Source organism: Dendrobium catenatum, unplaced genomic scaffold (genome assembly GCF_001605985.2).
Source record: "Dendrobium catenatum unplaced genomic scaffold, ASM160598v2 fragScaff_scaffold_103, whole genome shotgun sequence".
In the NCBI taxonomy this organism is placed as follows: Eukaryota; Viridiplantae; Streptophyta; class Magnoliopsida; order Asparagales; family Orchidaceae; genus Dendrobium; species Dendrobium catenatum.
The window spans coordinates 87,503-99,573 of NW_021318565.1; the positions used below are offsets into that span (position 1 = coordinate 87,503).

Sequence of the window (12,071 nt, forward strand, 5' to 3'; positions counted from 1 at the left end):
GGGACAATTTTAGATCACTAATTTTTTAACTTTCAATAAATTTTTATGATAAAAAATAACTTAAAAAAGCAATAAGAAAGTCATTCCAAACAAAACCCTAAACTAAAAATTAAATCGCTCCATCTCCACTAATCACTAATCATTCATTAACAACTCCATTGTCGGTGACAACAAAATCAAATTGGTTGACCAAACCGCTCCATCTTCCCGTTGAAAGTAGTTAGTCAGACGACCAGAAATCTTTAAAAAAAGTAAAAAAAAGTTCCACCTTTTTAATCTCATTCAAATATGAACATAGTGGATCAGATCAGTTATAACTTATAATTAGGGTTTCTTCCACAGAGAGGAAGTGGGAGGCAGTTAGGAAAACAATTGCGTCGGTTTTAAGGCGGGCCTGCGAGCAGAATTCAGGAAAGGAGGGGAAAATTTGAGAAGTGGAAGATATGTAGAAGCTGAAAAAGATACAGAAAATTACGAAGGAAATGGAGACGAGGCTTTTCTTTCTCTTCTTCTTCTTCTCGCTCTTCCTCTCTTATAGCCTCGGCGCGCTGGCCGGTGGAAGACGGAATCCGGCGAACCCTAAAGCCAATATCTTCAACGTTAGGAAGTTCGGCGCCCGCGGAAATGGACGGACTGACGATAGCAAGGTTCGATCGCCGCCATTATATATTTTGCTTTAAATTATAACTTTTACACCATCTAAGTTCTAAACATTTAGTATAAAGCTAATGGCAATCAATTGTACATCTCAAAACATGAATTTTGAAGCTAATTTTGCAGCTATGAGCTCAATTTCCAACTCATGACTACTGCCGCCTCTCATTCTTGCTTTTTTTTTTTCATTTCCTTGATAGGCCTCTCTCTCTCTCTCTCTCTCTCTCTCTCTCTCTCTCATTCTCATTTAATGCATGAACATGCCATGTTCATGAATGATACATCATCACATCATCATCATCTCTCTCTTTCTCTCTCTAATATGTGTTGAATGAATAAATGAAGGCATTCATGAAAGTCTCTCTCTCTCTCATTCTCATCTAATGCATCTAATGCATGAACATGTCACATGTTCATGCATGATACATCATCATCATCATCATAATCTCTCTGTTTCTATCTCTAATATGTGTTGAATGAATACATGAAGGCATTCATGAAAGCATGGAAGGTTGCTTGCGCATCCACAGGTGCAGTCAAGCTCGAGATACCCACTGGAACTTATTTCGTCGGGCCTCTAAGGTTCAACGGGCCTTGCATAAATGTCAGCTCCCTTACAGTCCAAATGCAGGCAAGCTCACGTTCATCCCATAATTTCTCTCCACAGTATTTTAAATCTGGGTCTTATGGGTTGGGTCGGGCTTCACACCCGGCCCGTTTGATCCCCCAGGCCACCTTGACGGCAACAACAGACCTGAGCAAGTTCAAAAGTCCTCATTGGGTCGAGTTTGGGTGGGTCGACGGGCTAATTCTGACCGGCGGTATCTTTGATGGCCAAGGAGCAGTTTCTTGGCCTTTCAACAAATGCCCCACACAAATGGATTGCAAAGTTCTTCCTACAGTAAGTCTTTTTACATATTAGGACTGCATTCAATGGGTTTGAACTCTTTACTGCTCACACTAAGGCTTCTTTTGGGACGTTTTTTTATTGCTTCTTAAAGCCGTCTCAAACGAACCCTAAAAGTTTTATGAAAATTTAATCTTGAAAATGAATTTATTCAGAATATTTTGTTCGTGAACACGACAAATACAGTTGCGACGGGCATAACATCAATCAACAGTAAATTCTTCCACATTGGCATTTTGAGCTGCACGAATTTTAAAGGGACCAACTTTAAGATTAGGGCACCGAAAAATAGCCCTAACACTGACGGAATCCACTTGGAGCGCAACTCGGGTGTGACTTTGTCACATTTGACTATAGGAACTGGCGATGACTGTGTCTCTATTGGTCAGGGAAACTCCGATGTTACCCTACGCAACATCAAATGTGGTCCGGGTCATGGGATCAGGTATACATCAAGTCAATATTAATTCTTTGAAAAAAAAAACAGAATATTGTAATTAAAATTTTGTTAAAAATAAGTTTCAAAATAATATATTATAATTATTAATTAATTATACAAATAATACATTCATCACAACACACAAAATTTTAAAATTTATCCTAACTTTAGCTCATCATATTATAACCGCAATTACCCACAATAAGGGGTATAAATGAGTCGAACTTGAGTTAACTCAAGTGTCGTCATGCTCAGCTGTCTTGTCATTCATATAATATATATACACGCATAAATAACCAAGCCAATATCAAGTCGAACATGATAAAAAAATACATTTTTTTTGTGTTTGACTCGCTAAATACAAAATTAGCTAAATTTTGAGCTAAAACTTTTTTTTTTTTTTGAACATTTAGGACGTTTAAGGTAAACACACACGTCACATACAGAAGACTTAAATTCAAAACCTTTTAATTAATAACCAAAACATCCAACCAACAGATCAAGATGAGCTGCATAGCTAAAACAAATTGAACAGAAATAGTTAACGAGCTTTTATTTACAACTCAACTTGTAATAATTGTAATATTTATATAGTAATTTTGTTTGTTGATTTTGATTTATTTAATTTTTTTGATTTTAGTGTTGGGAGCCTAGGGAGATACAAGGGTGAAGGTGATGTTACAGGCCTATTAGTTAAAAACTGCACCATTACTGGCACAACAAATGGGCTAAGAATAAAGACATGGCAAAATTCACCGAGCCCAAGCATCGCAACCAACTTGACATTTGACAATATTATCATGAACAACGTGGATAGGCCTATTGTCATAGATCAAGAGTACTGCCCCTATGCCAAATGTGATTCTTCTGTAAGAGTTCTCTTCTTTGAACTTAGATTTTCTTATTTATGCATGCTAAAGCTTCATTTGATACGGCTTTTTAAAAAAAGCTTTTTAGTACAAAAATTTTGATTTTTGTACTAGAAAGTAGATTTAAGAGGCAATAAGAAAGCTGTCCTAAGCAAAGCCTAAATTACATTTAGGCTTTATTTGGGGCGGTTTTCTTACTGCGTCTTAAAACAATTTTGTAGTAAAAAAAATTTAATTTTTATAATAAAAAAATATTTTAAGAAACAGTAAGAAAGCTGTCACAAATGAGGCCTTAGACTTTTGCTTCATTTGGGAGAATTTACTAATTTTTAAAGCAGTTTTTTTAGTACAAAAAAGAATTTTTTATACTAAAAAATCATTTTATAAGCCATAAGAAAATGATCCATAAGCTTCATTTGGAATAACTTTCTAATTATTTTCTAAAATAATTTTTAATATAAAAAATTTTTGAACTAAAAGTTTTTATACTAAAAATATCCCAAATGAAGCCTCACAATCATGAAAAAAAAAATTGCATCCTAACATTCTAATAAAAAAGCAATTATTTGTGTTACAATTATCTTTAGTACTTTTGAGATCAATTCTAATAAATAAATTGATCATAATATCTTGATATGATTTTTTTGGGGGGATTTACATACACATCACTTTATTTCATGTTAATACTTAAAATTTTAATATTACATTTCTACCGCTCATATAAAATATATCACTAATATATTTCATTCTTACCATCCATACCACGCTAAAAACTTTAAAATTTCATTCCATAAAACCATATTTATTATATGAGTGGTAGGTATATAATATTAAAATTTTAGATATTAGATACGTAAATAGCATGAAATAAAGTGGTAGATATGTAAATCTCAATTTTTTTTTGCATAATTATTGGTCATAATATCTTCATTCATAGCTAACATACATTATATGATCAAATTCAAATTTTATTTATTTACTTTATGTTTGGTCATTTGTGGATGAAAATGAAGGCTCCATCTCGAGTGAAGATAAGCGGCATAAAATTTAAGAACATAAGGGGCACATCAATGAATCCAGAGGCAGTGACTCTGCTCTGCAGTCAAAGAATGCCGTGCAAGGATGTGAGTCTACAAGATGTGAGTCTAAGGTATGTGGGTGGAGGGGGTGGGGCCACAGCCATCCTTAATTCCACGTGTCAAAATGTAAAGCCAACATTCAGTGGGACCCAAGATCCCCCACCTTGTCAGTAGAATGGGTTGAAACTTGAGAGCTTGAAGACACCCTTTTTTTTATTTTTTTATTTTTATGAAGTCACCCTATTTAATTGTACACAGTGAGTGTATGCGTATGAAGATTAATAGAATTATTATTTTTTTCTATTTTTTGTTTTCTTTGATACTAGCCAATTCAGAATTAACTCAATTTAAAGAAGAATTTGACTCTTAAATGATATATTAGAAAAAAATTTCATATATCCAATCACGTAGTGGGATAAAGACTACAACTTTGTTTTGGAATGATTTTTTTCTTACTTCTTAAAATAATTGTTTAATAAAAAATTAATTTTTTTTTTTGGAAAACTGTTTTAAAAATAATAAAAAAAATCATCCCAAACAAAACCTTCATTTGAGATAGCTTTTAATTACTTATTAAATCAAATTTTTAGTTAAAATGTTTAATTTTTATACTAAAAATTTGCTTTAAAAAGCAATAAAAAATTATCTCAAACGAAATGAAAGACTTGATATTATTGTTGTTGCTTGTTATTTTTTTGCAGAAGCTTATTCTTAAAGAGATAAAAATGAGCTTTGTAAATTCGATAGATTGATTGTCTAAAGTTCAAATTTATTTTAAAAGAAATTAATGAATTTTGCTTTAAGTTAACAGTAATGGAGTTGATACTTTATTTAACATTTAAAACTTATTTCGACCAAATTTTTATTATTTTAAAATTTCAATTAAATAATTTTAATTTAAAAATAGCTCCCTCAAAATTAATTCAATTAAACTTAAAATTAGATCTATTTACATAAAATTACACATTTATGTTATATATATAAATGATATGAATTTTATTCAGGAATTCACAAGTCTTTTTTTTTTTAAATTAATCCTAATGGAAGGGATGAAATAAGACATGAGGAATCAATTATCAGAGTTATTATTTTAGAAATATCACTATATTAATGTTATTATCGATAGTATCACGGGTTTAATATTTAAAATAAAAAATACTTATTATCATAATATATCATGATTACTGAGAATAATTTTCTTTCTTATATTTTTATTATTTTTTCCCTTATATAATATATATGTATGGACATTTGTAACCCATATATCCTACCGGAACAACCATCGGAAAGAAATTCAATAGCAAACATGAATTTCATGGATTCAAAATCTTCATGATCGTGCAATGCAATTTCATGAGGGTGTTGTGGAAGGGAGAGATTATTTTGTGCGGAGTTTGAACGCGTCTGGAGACTAATCTGTATGCGCCACATCACCCAATGCACTATGTATTGAGTGACATGGTACATCCGGACCCTGCACGTAATAATTTTTGTATGGAAGGATAGGCATATGAGAGTTGAGTAGGAAGAAGAGGCTCCGAGAGGAGAAGCCGATGAAAGAGGAGGAAGCAGCTTTGGAAGGAAAGGATGCTTTGGAGGCTGAAGAAGAAGAAGACGTAGCGAACAAGGATGAAAGTATTAGATTTAGATAAGATGTTGGAACGAGAAGATGATGAGCATGATCTTATAGACATGGTTAGCTACATGAGTAAAAATATAACATTTCACATGAATAAATTTTTTTTTTCTATTATGTCATGTTAAGAGTCAAATTCTCATTTAAATCTAATAAAAATGTCAATTCTAATACTTTCTAACCAAGATTTTCTAAGTCTACCTCTACTTTTTTTAACATAGATCAAATATAATACATTTACTCACTTAACTGAGTCATCGGTTAGATTATTGCAACAACATGGAACAAGTTGAAAGAGAGCAAATTTCAATTCGAATGCTTATTAATCACAAATTATGCATAATAGTGACACTTACAAGGCAAAATGAACTATCAAGATTGGAAAGGTCGAACGCAGCATGTGGCATTATATAAAAAAAGCTGCAAGGACAATAATTGTTAGTCAGCATGAAGGGAAATAAGAAAGCAAAGAATGAATTGTATTATGATATAGAGATCCTCGCAAAAGAAACCTAGCAAAAATATGAATGATGTCCTTGCACCATTCAGCAAGGCAATTGCCAAGTTTAATTGGGATTTACATGTCTGCTTGAGGAAGAAGCCACATTCAACTAATAAATGAGGCTCCTACTTTGGCACAGCGATTGAACAGAGACAGCAGATAGTTCCACTAAAGGTTACCTGTGAGCTGCAGTTAACATCAACACAGTACATAATGTTTAGAAGGTTTATGAAGTGACTGATACATAATTATCATCGTTACAATTAGCCTTATCCCAGCTATTTGGGGCTGATTATATGAATCCTATTTTTTTTTTTTTTTATTGAGTGTTGTTTAAATGAGGATATACGTGAAAAGGTTGGAGTAGCTCCAGTAGAAGATAAGATAAGAGAGAGTCGCCTTAGATGGTTTGGTCACATAAAACGGCTGCCTTCCGATGACCCGGTTAGGAGAGTAGAGATATTAGATTTGACTTATGTTAAGAAAGGTAGAGGCAGACCGAAAAAGACTTTGGTTAGAAAATATTATGAATGACATTTCTTTATTAGATTTAAACGAGAATTTGACTTTTAATAGAACACAATGAAAAAGAAGGATTCATGTAGCCAATCCCACGTAGTGGGATAAAGGCTTGATGTTATTGTTGTAGTGTTGATTGAAATATTAAATCTACCCACCGTTGTTTAGCTTGGTTGGTGGGCGAGTACGGTTGGGAACCCCCCTACCTGTGATCAAATCCCCTCGGACGACAGCTCCTCTTAAGTGGGACCCAATCAAGTGTGGGCCATGAGGTTTTTGGAGTGTGTGTGATAAGAAATACTAGATTTCAAGTAATTCCTAGCCAAATCGGGAGCGAAACAGCAGAAAATCTGCTGTTTATAGAAGTGGACAACAGGTTATCACAGGAAAACAACAGAAATTATAGAGAAAATGGAGAGAACTCAAGCGAAGGCTTGTATTTCACTGGTAGACAATTAAAATAGCAAGATACAATTTATTCTTCAATCCGAGAGGAAGAACAACTCTCCAATATCCGGCAATGCCAAGAGCCCAATGCAAGAAAACCCTAGATCTCAAAAATACATTCAAATTCAAGATGAGAGCCAATTCTCACAATAACTCCTAAATAAAGACAACGGACAATTACAAAATACCTAAAACAGCCCCTCATTCAAAAATTTCCCTCCCAAAATCGCATTAACCCCAAGTGGGGCCCATAGGGGGTTCCGCCCCCCTTGCCGTTTCCGCCCAACCGTGGACCGGTCCAGCCGGCCCCTCCTGGGCCGGCCTAACAGGGTGCCTCTTCTAGATCAGTCGAGGATTAGTCATGCCTCCAAGCGCCCTTCCGAATGTGGCAGCAAGTGGATACCCCGTTAAAAAAAAAAAAAAAAAAATCTATTTTAAATAACATATATTAATATTATTTATAATCCTCAAATGCAGATTTTAATTACTTGTATATTAGTTGAATTTTCCATCATTCGTTCTACACGTTCAAATCACTAAAATATATTAAATAATTCTATCTTCAACAGACACTATAGTTATTTTTTAAATATAATTTTTTTAATTTATTCTTCTAAATTTTACCACATTTATATCAACAGTCTCATTTTCATCATATTCAAGTTATCCATCAATGAATTTTTTTACAGCCCAACTTAAAGATGGTTAAATGACAGGCTCTAGTGACGGAACTCAACTAGATATTTGTCAACGGGTAAGATTTTAACTTCTCTGTATTTTGGTCGATTTTGAACTTAGAACAATATACGATTGTACATGACTGGTTAAGCGATTCTAGTGTGTGGTGGTGGAGTGATTAAGTAAAACCTACAATGACACACCACTTAGTGATTGAACAAAAGACGATGGCCTTCTGTGATGGAGAAACATTGACACAGTTCCATTTAAGCACGATAAATGGATATATAACTAATCAAGAACCAAAAGATATGTTGGTGTAACAAAAAACAACGATACAAAAACTAACAAAGGCCAAAATTATTGCCCTAGAGTCTATTTATGTTGTCAGTTGCGTGGCTAAAATGAACATGTTCCTTGAGAGAATTAAAAAGTAAATTTAATATTAGCTCCAATTAGGCTATATGTTAGATAGTAAAAAGTCTTTAATATTAAAGTTGAGCATGGTAGCAATGAGAATGATGGTAGAAGCATCTACTAGAAGATAAGATAGTGGGAAAGTAAATTTGGCAGTTTGAACATTTACAATGAAAGGTAAAAAAATACAACCAATCTATAAAATTAGTGGGATTAAGGAAAAAAAAGTGAAAACACCTGTGGGCTTTGAAAATTCGTGCCCCAGCCTCTCTACGAACCCTTATCTTTTTTGGGTCATCGAGGAGAGTTTTAACGCTTAAGTTCCAAGGCAAATTTTCAAAAGGCATATAGGGTTTTGAATAAAACATTATCTAGAGATTTCGCCCTTATTTTGCGAGGACTTTATGATTTGAGTTCAGGTTTCCTATAGGCGCAGCCTCTATAGTAATTATCCCTCTTGATAATAAGAGATAACTTTCGATTAAGGCAAGTCGTCAAACAAATACGTAGTATCCAACATATAGTAGCAGCAGAGTTTAGGAATTTGGAAATTTGAAGCCGTTGGGGAACATACGGGCTCTAACCATGACCATAATTTAATGGTGACATTTGACGGCAAAACCACATGGTCAAAGGGGTCCCGGTCATAATCATTTACCTATGGTGTCATTTGATGGTGAAACCAACGGTTAGAAGACACGCGCCACGTCCTTACTAGCGAGAGACAGATTGAGAACGAATCTTAGTGATATTTTTTATCAGATATTTGCTTTTTGTGCGCTGAAGTAACTGTTGTGGAAGATGAATGAGTATTTTTCTTTAAGTATTTTGGTAGTTGATTTCAATTTTAAACATTTATATCATATTATATATTTTTGAGAATTTGGGTACATTTTAAAGGATACTTGATCGATACAAGCACGAGATTTATGCATGAAACATGGGAGAGGATGCGAGGAGCGGTGCCGATGCCGAATAGTACGAGGTATGTAGGATTTGAGCGAGATTTGAGTAGAAATCAACAAATGTCCCCAATACATGTGGTACATGTCTAGAACGAAACACGTTTATTGTAATATGGTTGACCCTACAAATTTTCAAATATCTGTCTTGAATGTTCCACTAAGAACTTCCTTTTTGTGGATCTTCGAGGTTCTTGTCTTGGTGTCATGCTAATTTTTTGTTTTTATAGATTTTTAGATGTATCCATAAATAAATTGACATGTTGTCATTAGTCAAGTAGGGACCCACAGGATATTACACAGTACTTCATACTTAGGCCCTTGAGCATTACTTTATACACTAGTGCTAGTAGATGACACCATCAGCTTTTGCTCTTCTTTTGCCACCATGTTTACCTTGGTTTTAAGCATTTTCACATATGTTCATATTTATCATTATTGCAGTCATATATTGATATAACATTTCTGTTATACAATTGCAAGTTTCATTCAAAATTTGCTCGAGCTCTACAAATTCACCAGCTAGCATGACTTTGCTTTCTCAGGCTTTCTATAGCTGCCTTTAGCTCAGGTACGCATTGTTCTATTTTTCCAGTTGTTGGCTTTTGCTTTGCGTGTGTGCTGTCTCTTTTTGCATTTCAATGTTTCGTACCTTGTGCACGTCTCCTGAGGAATAGGATGCCAGCTAGCCAGGTACTGCAGGAGACTTCCACTCATGTACGCTTTTTGTTAGCTTACACGACTTTCTTTCCTTCATTGCAAATTCTAAAATTTGTTGCGACAACCTGTTGTCTCATTTCTAAAATATGCAAATGCCTTTTGTCCGCTTTTGTGAGTATTGCGAATCAGGTGGCGTGGTTTAGCAGAACGTTGTGTCTCAATTCATCTCCTTCAAGCCGTTATTTACTTCAATTCAGGAGCCTTCCATCTATTGCTTGCAGGTGAGCTGATTTATCTAGTGCGACAACCTACCATCACAAATTCACTGCCTCAATTTATTAGTAGCCCACAATTTTTACTACTGACTCTCTGCTTCTGCTTACAGATGAATTGTAGCGTAGCGCTATGAGCAATTTACTACGTTATGCAGGTAGACTATCATGCACTAACAAATATCCTACAGCGGTTCATAAATACTTGCATTTATCATGGTCTTGTTGCTTTTGTCTGCAGGAAGTGTGTCGCACTTGTTGCAATCTCCTCATTTATGCCTGTAGAGAACACATCGCACTTGCAGTACATCAACTATTACTGCTTGTAGGCAAGATCGTTATAAGTATTACAAGCCTTCTACCATTACCTGTAGGCAAGCTACTTTGCATGCAAATCTTCTAGTGCTGTAGTAGCTCGTAGGTGTTTGCATTACTGCAATTCTTCTATATTTGCTTGTAGATAAAAAGTCTCCTACAACGGTTCGTACGATCTCGTGAATATCACAAGTATGTTGTCCTCCGCTTATAGGCAGTGTGTCGCATGCATTGTAGTTCTCTTAACTATATTTGCAGTGAACCCATTACGTTCATAGTTTGTACGTTGTCGATCACAAACACTCACAAGTTCCTAGTAGTTGCTTGTAAGCGGGTTGTATCAATTGTCGTTGTCCTTAGAGAATTGTCATATTTGCCTGCAAGTGAATTAATATCGATTACAAGGATGTCGTGGCATTTGTCGCATGTCGATTGTTGCCATGCTCTATCATGTATATTGCATGTTCTTTTTTATCCTTGAAGGTGCTCTACAGCATGCATAATGAACTTGGTAATGTTGCTTAATTGATATTTGCATTCCAATTGGCATGATGACTTTCTACATTTATTAGAAACTTAATGCTATTAATTGTAAGCACGTTGTTATATTGGTGATTTGATCTTTGCTTGCGAGCAGGTTGTTGTGCTCATCAACTTCTTTTACCTACCGAAGGCTAATGTGTTTACTTGCATCATTGGTGCAAATGTCACTTGCTCTTGCTTGTAGATTGATTTAATTGAATACTTCCAAGTGATTTAAGTTCATTATTCCTCGTTTATGTGTTTTTGAGAGTTTGTTCACCATTTGCATTTTGTTTATTCATTGATATCCAGTTAAATAAATAGGATTATCATTCATCATTTGTATTTTCACCTTGCTCATGCATTTTGTCAATTTGAAGTTCGGTCCCTTGCTTATTAATTTGTCATGTTCCCGTCCAAGTCCTCTAGTTTGCTCTGATTTTAGGCAGCCTCCCAGAGTCACCCCCGTTTAGGAAAATTTTTGGGAGCTTAGCCTTCACACTAACTACACTACGAAGAGCGTTTATGGTAGGTGTCGGGCAACACCGGGGCCGTGGTTTTCTTCAATCCCACCACACTATGAAGAGCGTGTATGGGTCTTCGAGGTACCTGCTTGAAAATATAATTTTTACCCGTATGTATGATGACACATACACTAGTAATTAAGGTTATCCCCGCCACGCTACAAAGAACCTCTACAGGGCCTACCCGCCTCACCGCAAGCATCGCACCTGGCTCCCTCCCACCACACTACAAAGAGCATGTATAAGTGGTCACCCGGCACATCGCGAGCGTCAAAAGTAGGATTTGGAGTTTTGAGTTTGAGGAGTCATTATACCTTTGCAAAGAGGTCGACGACGATGTGTCGGCACGACGATGATGATATGCACAAATATTCTTCTCTTCTGTTTTGAATTTATCTTTTTTTTTTGCTCTTTTTTCTTTTTTTTTTAATAGTAATATTAACATAAATGATAATAATATTATAAAAATAGTATTAGTTAATAATAAAATTTAAGTAATTAATAATGAATAATGATAAAAAAGGTTGTTGAGGCCTTAGGGGAAGCTAGGGCTGAAGAGGGGGACCGGGTATGGTGTTGGATCAAAAGTGCAGGTGTGCGGCTCTGACAAGAATGAACAGATGATGTTGGAGTTCGGTTTGAGGTTGGGTTTCGAGGAGCTTCGCCAGG

General features: G+C 35.0%; 2 protein-coding genes across 3 annotated transcripts in view; one reads left to right on the forward strand and one right to left on the reverse strand.

Moving 5' to 3' along the window:
- The first annotated feature begins 432 nt into the window (after positions 1 to 432).
- LOC110095384 (exopolygalacturonase) lies at positions 433 to 4,122 on the forward strand. The gene is made up of 6 exons (XM_020820910.2): positions 433 to 647; positions 1,145 to 1,285; positions 1,385 to 1,555; positions 1,717 to 2,006; positions 2,641 to 2,869; positions 3,883 to 4,122. Exons 1-6 carry the CDS (start codon positions 483 to 485, stop codon positions 4,120 to 4,122), a joined length of 1,236 nt encoding a protein of 411 aa, XP_020676569.1. The 5' UTR covers positions 433 to 482.
- A 1,751-nt stretch (positions 4,123 to 5,873) lies between these two features.
- LOC110095378 overlaps positions 5,874 to 12,071 on the reverse strand; it is a 61,495-nt gene continuing 55,297 nt past the window's right edge. The window contains exon 14 of one of the 2 annotated variants that reach the window (XM_020820899.2): positions 5,874 to 6,272. The gene's annotated coding sequence lies outside the window, so the exon portion shown is untranslated. Of the gene's footprint in view, positions 6,273 to 10,099; positions 10,734 to 12,071 lie in introns of those variants that run through there. The other variant, XM_028697045.1, reaches the window with a different exon arrangement.

Coding starts and splice junctions, on each gene's coding strand:
- LOC110095384 (XM_020820910.2), top strand. CDS start 483: ATGGAGACGAGGCTTTTCTTTCTCTTCTTCTTCTTCTCGCTCTTCCTC. Junction 648..1,144: donor GACGGACTGACGATAGCAAG/GTTCGATCGCCG, acceptor GAATACATGAAG/GCATTCATGAAAGCATGGAA. Junction 2,007..2,640: donor GGTCCGGGTCATGGGATCAG/GTATACATCAAG, acceptor TTTTGATTTTAG/TGTTGGGAGCCTAGGGAGAT.